Source organism: Pseudonaja textilis, chromosome 1 (genome assembly GCF_049901715.1).
Source record: "Pseudonaja textilis isolate UNSWEBS1 chromosome 1, rPseTex1.2, whole genome shotgun sequence".
Lineage (NCBI taxonomy): Eukaryota > Metazoa > Chordata > Lepidosauria > Squamata > Elapidae > Pseudonaja > Pseudonaja textilis.
This window is the reverse complement of record NC_141990.1, coordinates 21,349,741-21,370,446: the sequence shown is the minus strand read 5'-3', so window position 1 is coordinate 21,370,446 and position 20,706 is coordinate 21,349,741. Positions and strand designations below refer to the sequence as shown.

General features: G+C 38.2%; 1 protein-coding gene across 10 annotated transcripts in view; it reads left to right on the top strand.

Annotated features, from left to right (window-relative positions):
- The window catches only part of MTMR4 (myotubularin related protein 4), a 52,340-nt gene extending 32,551 nt beyond the window's left edge, over positions 1-19,789 (top strand). For all 10 annotated transcript variants that reach the window (XM_087927807.1, XM_087927793.1, XM_026708424.2 and 7 more), the window contains 16 exons: positions 3,521-3,637; positions 4,466-4,548; positions 5,236-5,402; positions 5,608-5,704; positions 6,757-6,870; positions 7,898-8,094; positions 8,641-8,769; positions 9,210-9,321; positions 9,956-10,151; positions 11,912-12,097; positions 12,808-12,978; positions 13,371-13,525; positions 14,177-15,395; positions 15,903-16,013; positions 16,496-16,584; positions 17,715-19,789. In XM_087927807.1, the coding sequence (XP_087783933.1) occupies positions 3,521-3,637; positions 4,466-4,548; positions 5,236-5,402; positions 5,608-5,704; positions 6,757-6,870; positions 7,898-8,094; positions 8,641-8,769; positions 9,210-9,321; positions 9,956-10,151; positions 11,912-12,097; positions 12,808-12,978; positions 13,371-13,525; positions 14,177-15,395; positions 15,903-16,013; positions 16,496-16,584; positions 17,715-17,892 (3,321 nt within the window). In that variant the 3' untranslated portion in view covers positions 17,893-19,789. The remainder of the gene's footprint in view (positions 1-3,520; positions 3,638-4,465; positions 4,549-5,235; positions 5,403-5,607; positions 5,705-6,756; positions 6,871-7,897; positions 8,095-8,640; positions 8,770-9,209; positions 9,322-9,955; positions 10,152-11,911; positions 12,098-12,807; positions 12,979-13,370; positions 13,526-14,176; positions 15,396-15,902; positions 16,014-16,495; positions 16,585-17,714) is intronic.
- Positions 19,790-20,706: the final 917 nt, after the last annotated feature.

Sequence of the window (20,706 nt, the reverse complement as noted above, 5' to 3'; positions counted from 1 at the left end):
AGCTGTGAAAATATTAATTAAATGGGAATTGTAGTATACTCTTGTGCAAATTTCATATCACCTATACATTTTTATACAGACCTGTGAGTTTTAATTCCAGTTAACCAGAGCAAAGAAATAAATCTCAACAAAAACTACTTCTAAATCATTAAGGAAGATAAACAGAAACAAACCCTTCTACCTTTTGCACTTCATCTCCAATGCAATGGAGATTGACAACCAGGTGGCTGTTCTCCTTAGCTTTTGTCCTGTTTATTATTTTGACTGCTCCTCACCTAGCTCTTACAGTGAAGCTTATTAATGCATGATTTGACAAAGGGTTTCATTTTTCACCCAGCATGTAGTGGAGCCTGATGCTGTTTGAGCAAAGAAGGAGTGGCTGACTTTCGGTCACTCAGCTGATTTCCTTGCTCAGAGAAGAATCTGGGTCTCTGCTGAACCTAGTTCACCATCTTAAGCACTACGAACACTGGGTCTCATCAGATTGACAGCAAGTATATTTAGAAAATCAACTGTTGTTATCCCTCAATAATATTTTTTTAAAAAATCCAGATATAAATTCTTATTTTAGAATTGAGGGAAAAGGAAACTGAAAGCTTCATTCTGGGAGGCTGGGGTGGGAGGGCAATATAGAAGAAACTATATAAAAACTTGGGCCAACTGGTGTCTTTTTGATTTATCAGTGGACAAAAAGCTGAGAGCATGCCAGATGGTGATAGTGGTGTTAGACCCTGCTGTTTTATAATATATCCTCTATTTCCTATCTGATCTTTGCCAAGCAGAGGTTGTCATTCTCTGCTAATATTCTACCAAGGTGTTAGTGACAGTGTATTTGATTAGGGATGTCATTTATTTACTTATTAAAATTATATGCCACCCTTGAAAATAAAGATTTTCCCAGGGTGACTTTTAAAACATGTTTACAATCACAACCCAGATTCATTAAACATATTTTTAAAATTCAGATAGAAAACTATTGGAATTTGAAATAGATGAATGTCATGGAAATCTTTGCAACAAATCTTTTTAACCCGTTTGAGCAATTCATCAAGAACCAACTATAAAGATAATCCATGTGACACTCTATTACATTATATGAATTATCATCTCTCTAAATTGTTTTGGATCAGTTTTAAGTAAATTAGTACATATTGTCCACTTAGTCAGTCCTTCTGTTTAAAAATGTTCAAAGAATTCAGAAAAATCACCCAACAGTCTTTCCCAACATTTTTTTATTGACTCATTTTCTAAAGCATATAAAATAATACAATTCCTTTAGCTTGTTTCCACTTTTATTATTGAAAAAGGTTGAAAAACTAAATTATGTATTTTATTAGATCTGTATGTTTGACCATGGGTGAGATAGAACAAATATAGATAATTTGATGCATGAAAACTATTCCCTGGGAGAACAAATCTTCCAAAACTCTATGATCATTTATTAGATATAGTAATAATATTTTTGTAAATATTGCTATCCTGTGTTCTTTTGGATATATTAAGCATATAATTTCTCAGTAACTCAGCATATGTATGAATATATAATGCATGTATGCACTCAACGTTGTTTGGGTGGGTTTTTAAAAATTGATTTTGTTCTTTCCCCGGGTGTATTTTTTTCCAAGTCTTCCATCTTGTATTTTTTCAGAGTGAAGCAGCATAGCCTGAATTGCACTCCAGTCTTGCGGGAATACCCTGACCTCTGTTCAACACTGGATGTGTTAAATTTTCTAGTTATCCAATAAAAACAAGTAAAAAAGGTGTTTAGCCAATACAGAAGGCATCCCTTTAATATTAAGGCTGGAAAAAAGTTTGTTTTAGTTCAATTCAAATGCAGTGCAGGCCAACAACAAAGACCTTTCAGACAATTAATTATTGATGTCACTTTTTAAAATACATCCATAGAGATTATGTAAGAAGTGAGGAGAAAATGAAAGTAGTTTACTTCTTAATTTTAATTTTAGAAAGGGTGCATACATCAGAAATTTTAACTGCTGTGCATCCATAAATACATAGTAGAGCTGGTATCGTTCTTCATGATATACATCTCTTTGGATTTCCCTATAGTATTTCTTACTTGTCCCAGTCATTTCCAAATAGATTTTGTCATTCTCTATATGCTTCCTAATAAGGTGCCAGGGACAATGTGTTTGACCTGAAATGTTATTTAAATAATATAAATGGGATACAGTATCTTTCTTCAAAATAAAAGCATTCCCAGGACAGTTCACAGAATATTTCAAAATCATAATCTAAGAAATGTAAGCTAAAAGAACAGGTTAAAGTACAAAATATTAAAGCAAAAACTATTTCCAAAATGAAAGGCAATCTCTACTTAAGTATTAGTCCTGGGTATCAGATGAAACATCACCATGTAATTGTCCTGGTAGAAGTAGAGAAATGGTTTGCCACTCCCTTCTTCTAGGATGTTGTTCAGGTTACCACTATAGCCTTTACAGGTAGTCCTCGATTTAAAAACATTCAGTTAGTGATCGTTTGAAGTTACAACGGCATTTATGACTGTTTTTCACACTTATGACCATTGCAGCATCTCCATTGTGACATGATCAAAATTCAGATGCTTGGCAACTGGCATGGACTATATTTGTGATGGTTGCAGTGTTCCGGGGTTATATTTTTGCAACCTTCATCTTTTCCTACCTTTTGTGAACTTCTGACAAGCAAAATCAATGGGGAAGCCAGATTCAGTTAACAACTGACTCACTTAACAACTGTGGTAAGAAAGGCCTAACAATGGAGCAAACTGTCTTGCTTAGCATTGGAAATGTAGGAGATGAGCAGGCTAAGCCCACAGGAGGGCTTAAACATGTCATCAGCCTTGAGATCCTTGGCATCCCCAAGACATCTGAGCCCAGCCCACCTTGATTTCCATTGACTCTTCTCTACAACCAATTTGCTTTGGCCATGACTAGTTCAGATTCTTGTAGAGAGCATAAGCTTGCAATAAATCTTTATGTTTGTTCAAACTGTCTGGACTTCTGATTTTCCTATGCTCGACAGGAAATTTTGGGTTCAATTGTGGTCATAAGTCAAGGATTACCTCTTGTCATGAAACATCCTGGTAGTGTCCCATCCAAGCACCAGGCTTGACCTTGCTCATTTCTGAGCCCAGACATTGTTGCCCAGAGACCACCACCTGCTGAAACTTCCATTTCTAGGTGGGAATAATTAAAAACTCAAGAATGTAATGTAGTAGAAGGCTTCATTTGCTACATAACAAAATTAATATTAAAATATCTGAGAGAATAAAACATAATTGCTTCACACTGAAAAGGGGCCAGGGTTGAGGGATGCCTGGAGTAGAATTTCTGAAAATGATATTTTAATTCAGGTAGGAACAAACTAAAACAAAAGTTTCTTCAGATAATGTATTTGCAGCACATGAAGAAATTTAATACTAGAAATTTGGTCTGGAAAACAAGTATTTAATCTTCTCTTTCCCTGTAACCTTGACTGGTTAATTGGCAACTACTTTAAAATGTGAGTTTCCCTTTTCTAGGTTCCATTTACTGTGCTACAAGGAGAGGGTGTGGAATATCTGGGCCATGCAAGTGATGCCATCATTGCCATCTCTAACTACCGGCTCCATATCAAGTTTAAGGACTCTGTAATCAATGTAAGTCTTGTTAATATATCATGTGGTTATTTCTGGCAGAGCTGATAGATTCCTGTGTTAATCTTTTTTTTCCCTTTTGAAACAAATTATGTAGCTTATCCTTTCGCTAAGCTGCAAAACAAACTTGAAGAGTCCCCTGTCCCAGCGAGCCCCAACCTTTCCAACTTTGTGACCTGGAGGGGGGAGGAGGAGAGGGGATGGTTTTGTGTGAGTGGTAGGCGTGCATGCAAGTGCGAGCACTCTCTACTTATACACCGCTTGCGCGGTTTCAAGGCCTGGGGATTGGGGGTCCCTGCTCTGTCCTTTAGCTCTCTTGATCAGACAGCTTCAGATGTTCCAAGTGAAGTACCCACAATGCCTTGCAAAATGTTTCAAAGAGACTATTTGTCAATTTGGGTTAGGGAATTATTTCTTTAAGGAAGAATTGCCTTCAGGAAGGCAAACGCCTAGCACGATCTTTGCTTTGTTTATGCCAAAGCTGTAGCTTCATATTGCCATGTGCTTTGGAAGGAGTAAACTATGTATATTCAATCATAAAACATGGTTTCTAATTGCACCAAAATTCATACATTCCCAATATTCATTTCTTTTTTACCATATATCGGACAATTTAATCTCCTTTCTTCCTCCCTCCCTCCCTGATGACACTATTTAATGGATATGACCTTGAACATGCCAAATTGAGTTTATTCCTGTTCCTACTATATCTTACAATTAATGCTGCTGTTTCCATAATACCATTAGAATACCAGACACTATATACGGTGAGCTTATTGTGTGGTTGAGTGTCTACATACCTGTTCATTCATCCCTTGCCTTTGTTTTTAGGTGCCTTTGAGAATGATGGAAAGTGTGGAAAGTCGGGATATGTTCCAGCTCCATATTGTCTGCAAAGATTCCAAAGTAGTCAGGTAGGGGATGTCTATTAACATCCTGCTCTTATAGCTTGGTGAGGGTCAGCAAATGTGATTCGCTCAAACTAGGGATGGATAACATGCAACCTACAGATGTTTTTGATTTCCAGCTTCTAACAACATATGTTGGCATAGCTATTGGTGGAAAATGTAATCCAGCAACAAACTGGGATGGCACATCTTTTTTTATTTCTGCTCTGAACCATGATAGCGATAGCACTTCGACTTATATACCGCTTCACAGTGCTTTACAGCCCATTCCAAGCGGTTTACAGAGTCAGCCTATTGCCCCCAACAACCTGCTGCCAAGTTTCTGTCACTCTAAACATAGAAGCTGCCAACATGAAGTAAAGTAAAAAAAATTAATCTGTTTGCTTTCCAGCAGTGGACAGCTAAGAGTCTTGAAAAATATACATAAGAAAAGGCTCAGTTGCTGCCACAGTTGATGCCCATTAATAGATTTTTCTATTATAAAAGTCTTTTTTTTTTTAGCTATTGTTGCTAAGTTTTTAAAGTGATTTAAGTAACACTGCAGCCCTTTGTGTCAAGGAGTCCCTAGCATTTTCATTTTTCAATAGGTTGTTTTTCCTTCCCTTTCCCCTCAGGAGTTTACCTGAAATTCCCTTGTCAGACTATCTTTCCTAAGCACTGAATATATATACATGTGTACTTCTGTTCCTATAGGTGCCATTTCTCTACGTTTAAGCAATGCCAGGAATGGCTGAAAAGGTTGAGCCGAGCCATTGCACGCCCCACCAAACTAGAAGACCTATTTGCATTTGCTTATCATGCCTGGTGCTTAGGAGTTTGTGCTGATGAGGAAGACCAGCATGCCCACCTTTGCCGCCCTGGTAAGTTCTTATAAGTTACATCAGGTTTTAAGCATCTACAACTACAGATCCAAGCCTCTTGAAGGCCACTATTCAGAGTTAGTTATGCAACCAATTCCATGAATTCCTTATCTGATATTGTAATAAGGAGATCTTTTGAGTTATTTTGCCATAATTTTTGAAAGAATTGATTGTTGTTGATTATTAACTACTGTTTGTTTTTCAGGTGACCATGTGAAATATCGGTTTGAAATGGAACTAGCTCGAATGGGCTTTGACTTGCAGAACGTGTGGAGGGTTTCTGACATCAACAACAGCTACAAGTACGCCTTTAAATTTACCAGATAATTGCAAAAGAAGTATGTATGTTGAGGGGGAGGGAATATCAACAGCATTATATCCTCTGTCTTGTAAATGCTAGGATGTAACGGTATAATGTTATATCTAGACAACATGTAAAGTAGTTCAAGCTAATGTAGTATTAAAATATCTACCTTATGATAATGAAATAGCATTTATTGTTATTTTATGCGTTATTACAGTAGCCTTTTCTTACTTGTGCCTCACAAACATATCCCAAGAACTTCTTTTTATATTCCCATGCCCTCATCGCATTGCATGTCCAAAAGGAGACCATTATCTATTGTTCCTTGTCATTCTATCCTTGGTGCCTTGAATCAAATTAAAATTGATGTTGCTCTTATTGTTATTATGTTTATGGGGATTCTAACCGTTTTCAGCAGTGGTGGGATTCAAAAAACTTTACTACCTGTTCTGAGGGCGTGGTGGGCGTTGCATGACTTGATGGGTGTGGCTCGGTGGGCTTGGCAGGGTAAGGATGCTGTAAAATCTCCATTCCCTCCCCATTCCTGGGGGAAGGTTACCACTGGTTCTCCAATCTATTCAAAATTTCTGCTACCGGTTCTCCAAAACTGGTCAGAACCTGCTGAATACCACCTCTGGTTTTCAATCATAATGTCATTAATAGTATGAATCTATTTATACTAGATCTGTTAGGAATTTTGATGTTTCATATGTCCATCCGAAAGAACATCAGATCTGCAGTTTATACAGAATCATATTTGCTGTTTTTGTATGATTATAGATCAGTATTGAACATGGCTGGCTACAGAATTCTGAGAGTTGAATTCCACCCATTTTAAAATTGCCAGGGTTGAGAAACACTATTATAGATGAACTAAGATTGTCTGTCATCTTACCTGTTTATGTAAACTAGAGCAAACTTGAAAATATCAAAAATATTGATTAGTTATACATATGATCTGGCAGGTTAAAGATTTAGAATTCTATCTTGGTTTTTTATTCTCACCCCCTGCCCCAATTTCTGATCATTTGTTTGAATTTTTCTCCTTAGGTTATGTACCAGCTACCCACAGAAACTTTTGGTTCCTGTTTGGATCACTGACAAGGAACTGGAGAATGTAGCTTCTTTTAGATCTTGGAAGAGGATTCCAGTGGTTGTGTATAGGTACAAAACTTATGTCTTATAATAAGGCTGTGCAAAGACTTATGTGTCAACTGAAAGCTTATCACTAGGGTATTTTTTTCTAATACCCTAATGATAAAGTATTCTTTCTTCTAATTTTTGTTTAACTGTGTAGCCAAGCTCTTCTTTAAGATTCAATTATTGACACTATTCCATTAAATGTTTCCATTATTGAAACAGTAGTATCATTTTAGGATAGATCTTAGAGATTTAAATGAGAACGTATCAGATAAGACATATAAAGCACAATTTGGTACCTGCCTACCTATCTCAGAGATTTTTCATTCATTCATTCATTTGTTCATTCATTCGTTCACCCATCTTTATTAATTTTTGTAAATAATTAGAGGTGGAAAATATACCTAATGTTCATTTTTCCTGTACAGGTACTACTAGGAGGAAAGAGTATTATCCTATTTTGAGTTTTAACAGTATCTCAGATTATATAGTTTCAATTTTCTAATGCACATTAAGCTAATTAAATCCTTTTTTATGTGCATGACTTCTTGCATTTCCCTTCATAAGCAAAAAAAAATTCATATTTGCTAATTGCATCTACTATTATATCTGAAATCTCCTAGTTCAACTTGTGTCTTCTAGATGTATACAATGATGATGATAGGAGCTATATTTAACCAGATCTTGAGGGTCAGGAATATTGCCTTGTCTTAAATTGGCTCATCAGTCAAAATTACACCAAGATTCTCCTTAATCTAATAAAGGAGAATGTAGCTCAGGGTTGAAATGAGGAGTCCTTGGGGTATTCTCTGGGCTTCGTTATTTTCTTACAAACATTTCATTAACCCTTAATTTGGTTAATGAAACATCTACAAGAAAACAACCAGGTTCAGGGAGCACCAAGGACCCCTCATCTCCTTAATCTATTATTATATGCATATACTCTGTGTTTCCTCTCCACTATGAAAGGAGAATTTGATATTTCAATCAAACTGGGACTTGTTGAAACACTTTGCATTCTATTACTAATAGGGCTTGATTCCATTTTTAGGCATTTGCGCAATGGGGCAGTGATTGCACGCTGCAGTCAACCTGAGATTAGTTGGTGGGGCTGGCGCAATGCAGATGATGAATATCTTGTAACTTCCATTGCCAAAGCCTGTGCCTTGAACCCTGGACAGAGGCTGGCTGGGGGGACCCCACAGTCTGGGCTTAGTGATGGAAATGAGGCCTGCGATGCAGGATTTGGTAAGTAAACCAATTCTATTTCCTTTCTAATTTCCATTGCTGCACAAATGCTACATTGCCTTTGACAGAATTTGGTGAATTTTTCAAGGCAATACTGAATATAATCTCATTTGTAATGCCTATCAATCTGGATAAAATTATGCCGTTGATGTATCTTTGTTTAAAATATATATATAGCTTGCCTGTCTTAAACAGAACTCTGGATGGCTTAGAAACAATGAAACAGTGTAAAACATAAACCAACAATAGTAAAAACAAAAGTAAAAGTAGAAATAAAAAACCACAACTACTCTTTTATAGTGTATTCAATATAATTAATCCCTATGGTTATTAGAACATAGTGCTTAAGAAACTGAACATTACTTGTGCTTTTTTTTTTTCAGTGAGCCAGTGAAACTCCAAAAGAGCATATTGTGAAAGATTGTACTTTTTGTATGAATGACAATGTCCATTGTAACCAGCTTTTGAAGCCTTCTGAATTCTGTATTGTTGATGAAACTGTACATCTGTTTAAGACATAAGAAATTCCTATTTGACCTTTTGCAGATTCATCATTGACTGCATGTTCAAGCGTAGAGAATTCAGCAACACCTCAGAAACTGCTAATTTTGGATGCTCGGTCCTACACTGCAGCAGTTGCTAACAGAGCCAAAGGAGGAGGCTGTGAATGTGAAGGTACAAGCATGATATTCTTCTGGCTTTCTTAGGCAACCTATTCACTATTGCATCCTAAGGGTGCATAAGCAAGAAAAACCTATTTTTGAGCACCTTCCCCGCCAGTGTTCTATTTTTATTTCCATCCCACCTTCTTGAGTTTATGATGAGCTTTTAGGAGGCTTGTTTGACTGAAGTGGAACCATTGAATTATAAAAATCCACAGAATGTATTGGAAACTACAACTCACTTGAAATAATAAAGTTACTTAGTTTGTATGGAATTAGAATCACAAGGTACTGTTTCCAGTACACATATCATAATCATAATGGTGTTTCCTTATGGATAGGTCAGTGTGAACTATTTCCATTGAAGAGGAGTACAGTTGAAGATATTTCATGTGATAGATAGACTTATTTAACTTCCCAACTAATTTTCTTCTTCTGTTTGATGTTTTTCAGAATATTACCCTAACTGTGAAGTGGTGTTCATGGGTATGGCTAACATTCATTCCATCCGTAATAGCTTCCAGTACCTAAGGGCAGTATGCAGTCAGATGCCAGATCCTAGCAAGTAAGTTCCAAGTAGCATTTGTCAAACAACTATGTTCTTTATGGAATTCTATTATTTGAGGGACTATAAAACACAGATTTTCTTTCTGCCAGAACTGAAAGAAAAGAGGAATGCTTTGAAGATATATCCAGTGCGAGTGATCTCTTTGTTGTTCACTTGTTTTTCATTAGGTTTATACGTAATAATCTGATAGAGAAACATTATCAAAGAGATTCATATAACTGTAAATAATACTGAAGTTTGGCTACAGGAGACTTTTTTTCCTTTGATCCTTCACAGCACTAGGTCATCAAGTTAAACTGATTAATGCCAGGTTTAAAACAGTCAGTCAAAAATATTTTTATGTGCAGACCATCATATATAGTTAGCAAGCTGTTTTAGATGTTTCGGTAGTTTAGAAACTTTTGAATTTGTAGTAAAGCTGTTTTAAACTTGGAATATTCCAGAATCGGTAACCAACCCATTTGAGGTGAAACAAGCTCATTTTAACTTTGAAATATTTCGCACATCCCTTTTCTCAGTGAAAACATTCTATCTGGCATAAGCTGGATTTGGATTTCTTGTTTCCAGCACTTAAAAAAATATTTATATTGGCCACAATCTTTATGCATTTTCTTTCATTGATCCATTTCAGCTGGCTGTCAGCACTAGAGAGCACCAAATGGCTACAGCATCTCTCCATCATGTTGAAGGCAGCTGTGCTGGTCTCAAATGCTGTTGACCGAGAAGGACGGCCTGTGTTAGTTCACTGCTCTGATGGTTGGGACAGGACTCCTCAGATTGTTGCCTTGGCAAAGATCCTTCTGGATCCCTATTATAGGACTATGGAGGTATTCTGCTTCAGTTGTTTTAGCAGCTTAGAAGAAGAAATAGTTTTTATGAGAATTTTAACTTACATGGGAGATGCTAAAGCAAAGCAGCTTTTTTCATCTTTTTCTTCTTTTTGTCTGACTGATCTGCAGTTGGAGACAATAAATGTTTGTCTTATATTTTTTTCTTTTGTTTGGGATAAGCCTGAGTTTTTATTTCAGGATTCAGTCAGTTAGTTGAATACATGCCATACGTGGATAAAGTTATACATAAGTTTTGTTATTTATATAGTGTTTGTGGTATCTTAAAAAGCAGGAATTGGCAATTTGTAGCCTTAAAAGCTAATTCCATTTAGTCATAGCCTGATTTTAAAAGTTTGTGCAAGAAATCAGTTAGCAAATGCAATAGGTAATGATACTAGATTCCAAAGGTAATTTAGAATTTAGTAGATTAGATCAGTATATGTTTTGTTCACAGTAAAGATACAGTTATGTCCTGGAGAACCTAGACCTGATTAACCTTTGATGATAGCTGGTAATGGAAATCATGTCTTTTGATAGCAACAGCTGGAAATATAAATTGGAGCACTAGTATTATCTTTATGCCCCTTCTTATGTGCTCCCCATTAACATCTGGTTAGATGTCACCATGGAAAGAAAATGCTGCATTTAATAGATCTTTTAGTTTACTTAGTGGGAGTAAGAAAAGTGGATTGAAAAGAGAAGTCTTGCCACATTTTGGCTTGAGCTCTTACAGTTGGTATTTAACTCACCTATCATTGGCATGCATCTCCTGACAGTTGTCTGATAAGGAATTCTAGTTCTTGATAAAAAAAAGATCCCCCGTGGCTTGATATTAAATTGGCAAAAGGAAGATCAGGGAAAGTGTCCCTTCTTGAAAATGGACTGTCTGGAAATCATCCAGGCCTTCGAGACTTGGGCATCTCCAGTGGTGGGGCAAAGTAGCCAGGGAGTAGCCAGCCATGCAAATACTATTGTATGCATCATGATAAAAGAATATACCTATGTTATAATTCATGGTGCATCCAGTGTCATTTAGATGTTGTTATGGCTTCCAAAGTATGTCTACGGTCCAAGGATGAGCTGTTCAATAATGGCAGGAGAGTTCTCTCCTTTTTCTCTCTGCTCTTTGTGGGAGGAGATCTGGAGCAACCCCTATGATTTAGTACAGAGAAAATAGTCTCCAAGGTTACAAGAGAGCCAAGCCTATTATAGGCTTGGCTTATACTTTATAAATTAACATCAGCATTTGAACTGTACTCAAAACCTTACTGGTAAGTCAATACAATACCCACAAAACAAATTTCATGTTACTGCATTGACTTTTACTTACTAGCAACTAAGCAGCCACAAATAACTGCAGTTTTTGTTGAATTTTTAAAGGGAGTCCCAAATAGACTGTGCTGCACTGTCATCGAACTAGTACTGCCACTGTACAGGTTTAATTTCAAGGAGGTGAGGGCAAGATGTCAATCAAATATCCTGTTGCAAAAAGGGTGGCAGCTGGGCAGTAGCCAAAGCTGGGCAGAAGCTCCCCTACTGAAGCCTAGTTGATGAACAGGAGGAATGAAACACTATAGTTGATAGTATCATCAACTAGCAAGGGCAGGAAAATAAGGAAGAAGAACTAAAGATGCTGTGATACATCCACAAATGATTTGAGATCAGGTGAATAATGTTGGCAGCTATAGAATTACCTTTTTTTATTGCAGCCTACTCAGAAAATCTATATTACTTAAATTATCTCCTTTTATTGCTAGGGTTTCCAGGTTCTGGTTGAATCAGATTGGCTGGATTTTGGCCATAAATTTGGAGATCGATGTGGACACCAGGAAAAGGCGGAAGATCAGAATGAACAGTGTCCAGTGTTTTTACAGTGGCTGGATTCTGTTCACCAGCTGCTCAAGCAGTTTCCCTGTCTCTTTGAATTTAACGAAGCTTTCTTGGTAAGGCCAAGTGTTAGCAGAGGATATACATTTCAGTACCAAGATAGATCAGTGTTCAGTGACAGCTTGATGTTTCTAAAGCAAAAGTGTTCTTATGGTGTCATTTTTCCTTTTGATTGTCCACTCTAGTTGAATTACTATGATAAATCTCTCTGTAGTATAGCTAAAATGTGAAACCTTTGAAAAAAGTACTTATTTCCCTTTCACTGAATTATTATACAAAATTTATTTTTCTGGAAGTGCTACTAAAATGCTGTGCTATAATATGTGTGCTAACATAGTGTGTGTGCTTTATTTCTCTAATAAAGAGACTTGTTTATCAAAGTGCATATATTTCATACCGAGCAAGGCAGGTAACATGTTGTACGATCCTGGTTTTTACCTGTTTAGTTAGCGGATACAGCCATTTAATTCCACTATGAAGAGTAAAAGAAACCAGAAAAATTAGTATATTATGATGATGATTATTATTATTTTTAAGAAAGCTTTTTGTGTCTAACCAAGCTAAGAGCAAAATCTTCGGAACATTTAACCAAATCCAAATTGTAATATATATATATATATATATTTGACTTCTGCTTATCCATTGCAAAGGGTTGACATAGTGCACTGCATTGTTGTTAAAGTAGCACTATATCAATTAGCTGCCTCCAACATGGGCTGTTGTGAAAAAATTCTCTCAAATCCCTAAATTTCTTTTTTACTTGCAGGTAAAGTTAGTCCAACACACATATTCCTGCCTTTATGGGACCTTCCTTGGAAACAGCCCCTGTGAACGTGAGCTGCACAACATTGCCAAACGCACCTGCTCAGTTTGGTCCCTTTTGAGAGCTGGTAACAAAAATTTCCACAATCTGCTCTACGTGCCTGCTAATGAGCAAGTAAGTAAAATTCCCATTTGTGCCAGGTGGGCGGGAGAGAAAAATTCTCATGCAGTGGGCGACAGAAGACCAAATACAGCTTTCTTCATGCAGGATTAAAAGTTTTGTAACACCCCTTACTGTGGGAGCACCCCTTTTGCTTTGAGTTCTGCCACCTTTTGGTATGCTGGGCTTTGTGAAGCCTTTGTTTTTCCCCACTGTTTCCTTGAAAATGGAAGGGGAAAGAAGGTCCAGTGGTTGCTCTGTATCTTTCAGTTAGACAGGACAACTGTAACCATAGCTCATATCAATTATTAGTTAGAGGTGCACCTTCATGAGCTACCAGACTCCTGGCTGATGCTGATTTTCTCCTCCTCTTCCTGAATCTGCTTTCTTCCATCTTTGATGTCAAGGTGCTGCATCCAGTGTGCCATGTACGTGCATTGCATCTCTGGACAGCTGTATATCTTCCAACTTCATCTCCATGTCCTTTAGGAGAAGAAGGCATGGATCTTTACTTGCCTTCTGGATCTCAGACTCAAGAGTTCAGCAGTCGGTCACTTGACAGGTAGGAGAAAAATAGTTAAGATTCTATGAATTGTGCAATTCAGGATTTCTAATGCTACTTTGGGTACCTCTGTAATGACCTCTATTTATTTTAAGAGCCTTGCTTATCCTGACCAATTACAATGCAGTGTATGTAGACTATACTAGAGGGTTGGACTTAGGGTTGTGTTAATCATTTTACTTATCCGAATTCTCTGAAAATGTTCACTGCTTTAAAAGGGTAGTTTGATGTGACCTTTTTCATTTTATAGATTAGGAAATAAAGCTTCCCATTTACTTGGTGATTATTTATGAGTCTTTAAAATGATTTAGGGGAAAAAAACAAGGATCTGTCCTAACTATTTATATCCAGGAAAAATACCATAAGGAACAGTTTTGTCTTTACAGCCCTGACTAAAAGAGTTTTCCTACTTTGCTTCTGACTACTCACTGTAATGCTAAAAAATAATTGAAAATCTTTGAATTATGAAAGGGCTTGTTGTGTGTGCGCGTGTGTGTGCGTGCTTCAAGCATGATGGGGTGAAATGGGAGAGAACATATGTGCATGCATATATTTCCCTCTAAGGCTCTGCAGTGCGCAACTTCTTGTAAGTGTATCTGTCTGCAATACATACATTATCTCTGTTGCCTGAATTGACTTCTGTGGTTTCAGATTACCAAAGACAAGATCCATGGATGATCTTCTCTCAGCATGTGATCCTAGCAGCCTGCTAACCCGCACATCAAGTGATCCAAATCTGAACAACCATTGTCAAGATGTCAGGGTGGGTTTGGAACCCCGACATCCCAATGCTGAAGAGACAGCAGCGAGCAAAGAAACCAGAGAAGATGAGTTGCTTCAAGTACCTCAGCAGCAGCAGGAATTCTATCCCCTGCATAGTGCTTGCAGCGCCACCTCTGACAGTCACAGAATCAGTCGGCCACATAGACCACAGAAGCATGAAGTGTCTCAGCAGTTAAGTGCTGTCCCTTCTGAGGTAGAAGTAGTAAGCAGAGTGGGTTCAGAAGCAACAGAAGACGCAGTCCCAGCTCCAAATTCTGGACAAACACAAGTGTTTGAAAAATTATCCTGCAATCATGTCAAAGACACTGGCCTGATATCCAATGGCACTTGGGATCTTGTGAAAACTTCTCATCCAGAATCCTCCTCCTCCAGCCAGACTTCAGCAGGTCCCCCCAATTCAGGCCAGCCAGCTCTGACTGTTCCAAGACACAGTGCTCCAAGTTGTCAAAAAGAAGAACTGGATTGGCAGGATAAAATTGGCATCGTTAAGCATGGAGAGGAGGGCAACCATACAGGGAAAATTCAGGCAGAGTTGTGGCGAAAAGGAGTTTCTCAAAGCCAGATGAGTGAATTCTCTCTTCTAGCAGCAAATTGGGACAGTTTTCAAGGGATGGGGACATCACTTCCTGGGGGTGATATGGGTCCCCGACGACTCCTGTCCTATGGCTGTTGTAACAAGAGACTGAACAGTAGGCACTTCTGGACCTCTGGACTGTGCCTCAGTGGCCAGTGGCCTTTGAAAGAAAGTGTGAAGCCGCCTGGCTGCTCCATCCATTCTGGCACACACTGCACAGGCCTTGTGGGGAGATCCAGCAAGCTGTGGCTCCCTTGCCAATTGAAGCAGGCACTTGGCTCCAAACACATGCCACCAAACAGCCCTTCTCCAGTGCCTCCCCTCTATCTAGATGATGATGGACTTCCCTTCCCCACAGATGTAATCCAGCATAGGTTGCGGCAGATCGAAGCTACCTATAAGCAGGAGGTTGAGCAGTTGCGTAGGCAGGTGCGGGAACTTCAGCATAGATTAGACATCCGTCATTGCTATCCAACTCCAGCTGAACCACAGATGGACTATGAAGATGACTTTGTAAGTGACACTGATGGGGCTTTTTCAGTAGTTTCCGTAACTTTTCCCCAAGAAGGCATGCATAGTTAGGTAAAATGAACAGATTCTGCTACCATCAACATGTTTGTAGGCATTCTGTACCCACAAATGTGTAAACATACGAATGAAGACACAGGTTTTCTCTCTGGACATAAATACAAGCACGCACATTTCATTCTATCATTCCATGCTATCTCCCACATTTCTGCTGGGTTGAATATAATAATAGCATGGACAATAGCACACTAAACAGAGAAGTCCCAGGTTTTTTTTTCACATCTGTTAAAAGATCAGATATCAATTATGGTAGAATCTGAAATCACAGTCGATGATACTGAGCTAGTTGGAATAACGCCTGATGTGATAGAAAGCTATTATCTGTGATCTTGTGGTTATTTTCAGTTCATTTGGAGGGAGGCCAAAACTCTTGAGGAAGTGATCATATGTGTAATATAGATAATCTGATGGCTTTCATGGTTTTCCTTGCAGACTTGCCTCAAGGAGTCAGATGGCAGTGAAAATGAGGAGTTTTACTCTGATCATAGTGAAGACTGTCTATCTGAAGCAAGCTGGGAGCCTGTTGATAAAAGGGAAACCGAGGCATGTTACATTTCTTTATTTGGTAGTTTGCTTTGAGATAAGTTTATGTGTTTTAACTTTGTATAATGTAAAATGAAACCATTCTCATTGCTGCTTCCTCCTCTGTTTTTCCCTATTCTGCTCTCCTCTACTGTGGTATAAGCATATGTTTTGTATCTGATTCCCCTTAGTAAAAAAAACATTCTCAAACAGATAATTCCTTTTTTGTTGTCTACTTGCAAGAATCTTTTTTTTCCTGACATTCTTTTAAGTTTTTAATAAACATTACTCTTTTTAACGGAACAACCAATATTTCACCTTTTCACTTTTTTTAAACCTTTTTTTCACCTTTTGAATTATTCTTCAGACAGTTGTTTTGAAAGTAAAGCTTAACATGTGGTTTACATGTTAAAATGTGTGTGCTATGTAACTTCTTCCCTTACAGATTTGCTATTTATAAGAAACAGAACCGAAATCATCCATGACACTTTGTTTTTAAACAGGTCACACGTTGGGTTCCAGACCACATGGCATCACACTGCTTTAACTGTGACTGTGAGTTCTGGTTGGCCAAACGCAGACACCATTGCAGGTAATGTAATTACTATGACACATTTCATTTTCCCATCTCTCTCTTTTTTTTTTTTCATTTTATTAAGTATGTTGCAGAATATGTGGTAAATATTGAGAGCGATGGAAAGGGAATAACAAGTTCTACATAGAGGATAAATGGAATATAGTAGAGTAATGTTTTCTTGGGAAGTAGTAGTTCATTATATTTATTTTAGCCAAAATTTGACAAACCAATAATAATAATAATAATCAACTACCATTTTCCAATCACTTGATGACATACTTAGAAAATCATTAAGATTTTAATAACCTTTATTTTTGGAAATAGTATGTTAAGTGGCAGCATGTAATACTTTAACAGGAAAAAGTAGCTTTGTGATAATTAAGCAATTGGAAAAATATTCTTTAGAAAAAGAATAAAAAATCTTAAACAAAACTTAATCCTGAGAGATTGGCCGTATTGTGTAAATAGACTGAAGTTTTATGGAACAGAAAACTTTGCATTGTGAATGCCTTCAACAAACATGGAGTCTTATGACCCTGGTAAGAGCCATAACATTTTCCTCCACTATTGCTCCTGAGACAGCTCTAATCTCAATCTACCACCCTTGCCACCACTGCCCACCTTCTCTAATAAACTGGATTATCTGGAAGTAGGGCAAGGAAGAACTAGGCCTTGCAGTGAAAGCACAGCCACTGTCTTCCTTCTGTGCCGGAGTTTGTTGATTATTTGGGGACCCCATCTGTGAGGTTTGCCTAGAACTTTGGAAGTCCTGCATATGTCCCTTCCTATCACTGCCTATAACAACCCATCTTAATCTGTGCTGTACTATTTTGTGTATCTCAAAATTCAGTTATTCTGAATCAAGACTATTTGGCCCTGCCCAGGCTGTCTCAAAATTGCTATTATTTTATTCCTATCTATAAGACACATACACAGAGAGGTTGGGGGGGCGGGGGGGAGGAGAGTGAAAGAATGAGTTAGGCTTCAGGAAAGTTTTGCAAAAACATACAGCACAACAGGATACCTAAGATTCCAGATTGCATTGTCAGCTTTATTGCTTAGTTAACTGAAAACAGGACCCCCCATATATCATCCTACCCTGGCTCCAGTATCATTGTTGCTTTTATGTGTTATTTCTTACCCAGGAATTGTGGGAATGTGTTTTGTGCCGGCTGCTGCCATCTAAAGCTGCCCATTCCTGATCAGCAGCTTTATGATCCAGTCCTTGTCTGCAATTCCTGTTACGATCACATCCAGGTATCCCGTGCCAGGGAACTTATGAGCCAGCATCTGAAGAAGCCTATTGCCACAGCTTCTAGCTGAATACCAGCAGGGGAAATCTGTGGAAGCCTGGCCTTTTCACTTGCAGACTGGAAGGAGAAGGCTGCCACTGCTGCAGCTGAAGAGGTCGGTAGCGCGGCACTTGATCACCAAGCCTTGTATGCACTGTCGGCAATTTTCCCCACTTGGTGCCCCATGTATTGGAGATGAGGAATTTGGATTAAAGAGTGTGACATGGCCTACATTATGGTACTGTTTGTGGTTTCAAGACATAAAGCCAAGTTAGAGACCACGGTGTCTTTCTTTAGAGGGATGGCAAATGATAATAGTGCAAATAATTGCCCTCCAAAAGCAATAGAAAGGCATGAACCTAATCAGAACTCCCTCCTTCCCATGTCAGAAAGCAGTCAAGTTAAACTGAGTAAGAAAGAAGAATGCAGGCCCAGAGTGTGATATCTCCAGAAGCTCTCTTTGGCTGTGTTAGTCATATTTCAGTCATATTCAGCTTGCCAACCTTTTTGGATATCCAGCCCAAGGCCAGCACTAGTACTGTACCAGGAAGAGATCCCTTATAAGCAGAGTATATCTCTGCATTTTCCTTGTGTTCCTTGAGGGAATAGACTTTATCCCAGCAGCTGGGCTGTTGTGTATGGAAAGCAGAATTAACTTTGGCTTGGTGCACTTCCTGCCCACTGTGGGTATTGAACAGCTGGTTCCTAACCAGTATCTTTACAGGAGCAACAGCTTAAATCTCCTCTTGAGTCACATCACAGTGTGTATTCTCTCTCCCTTATGCTGCATTTGTATCTCCATATTTCTGGTTGCTCTTTATTCCGAAAACCTGATGCAGACTATTATGTGGGTTTTCTTTACCTCCTGGAATGTGCTGTTTTGTGTGCTTGAGGGTTTCAGTCCAAAATGCTGCTAATGTTACTTCTCTGCACTTAAAATTTATCTGGAGTATAAACGGCTGGGGGAAGGTGCTAATTTTATGATGGAAAACAGGGAATATTGACAAACAGGGATTCTCCCTCTTACACCCAAGAAGGTGTGAGGGACACTATAGATGGTGATCATCATCACTGCAAGAATGCTTTTCTGTTCATTCTGACATCAATAAATTTCCCTTCAAAATGACTCTTCCGATTTACGGATGCTTCACTGTGGTAGCAGTATAGCAGTTATTTTACCCTGCTACTCTCACGTAATCTAAACAAAAATTAAAATGTTTTAGAAAGGCAAGCATAATGTTACCACCATTTCCATAGATCTTTATGAGCAGTGTTCATAACCATTTTATTTTGAAATGTACATCTATGTAGGACTATAGAATGAACAAGATTTTGAGGGGGGGTGGCTCTAGCCAGCTCAACAGTCCTTAGGTAGTCACAAAGGATGGGTGCATGAATATCTCTTTCCTCAAAAATTGGAAGATACTGACTTCACACTTGGGTTGAATTCTTATCAGCTACCATTCTTGATTACTTTTGGGGAGAATTCATGGTTCAGGCTGCCACTTCTTACTTTCCATTTTTCAATCTGCTTTGAATCAAAAACCCTAGAGCCAGTATCATCTTTATACACTGGATCTGTTTGAATTGCCCTCTGGCCTCTTCCAGGCAGCATGACCTCAAAGGGGTAAAAGATGAAATCTGATTTTGCCATACACTGAACTTTGTACAGAGTGATGTAATTAGTAGGAGAGTTCGGGTTTGGTTCCTTTTTCAGCTCATTTGCACAGATGTAAAACAAAAATTTGAAAACAAAGAGAGAAAAAGACCCTTCAAGTTAGCCATGATTAATCAATACTGCTTTCAGCTCTCATGAATTTTGTGTCACTGTCTTCAGGCAAAAGAACTCCAAAATCGGATCAATAGCTTTGTGACAAACAATGTGCTGTAAGAATTCAATACAGTTGAATAAAATCTCTATATTAGTGCTGCTTTGTTGGACCATATTATTTAATTTTCACTGAATATTTTTCTTTTCCATTGGATACTGGCTTCCACCAGGATATATTATACAGAATTACTCTTATTTCTTCTAAACTTTCAAAAATGAGAATTTAAGATAACCAGAGATCTGCTTCTGGGTTTTTGGTTTCATAGCATATCGTTTCTATGAGATTTTGCAAATAACAATGAAAACAGTTCCCTTATTTGAAAAGTGTACTCCAATATTTAATAACTGAGAAGTATTTTTTTAAATTGCTTAGTAACACCTTTCAGTAAAACTCACAGTTTATACATAATCACTATTCACAATGAAATCCATGATTGAATCATTTTTTAGTTCCAGACAGTTTAATTTTATCAACCGTGGCTTTTAAGCAACAGAAATTAGCTTGGCAGGCAAGGTGGTGAAAGTACACTGCTCAAAAATAAAGGGAACACTTAAACAACACAATGTAACTCCAAGTTACATTCACACTTCTGTGAAATCAAACTGTCCACTTAGGTAGCAACACTGATTGACAATCAATTTCACATGCTGTTGTGCAAATGGAATAGACAACAGGTGGAAAGCATAGGCAGTTAGCAAGACATCCCCAATAAAGGAGTGGTTCTGCAGGTGGTGACCACAGACCACTTCTCAGTTCCTATGCTTTCTGGCTGATGGTTTGGTCACTTTTGAATGCTGGAGGTGCTTTCACTCTAGTGGTAGCATGAGACCGAGTGTACAACCCACACAAGTGGCTCAGGTAGTGCAGCTTATCCAGGATGGCACATCAACGCGAGCTGTGGCAAGGTTTGCTGTGTCTGTCAGCATAGTGTCCAGAGCATGTAGGCGCTACCAGGAGACAGGCCAGTACATCAGGAGATGTGGAGGGGGCCGTAGGAGGGCAACAACCCAGCA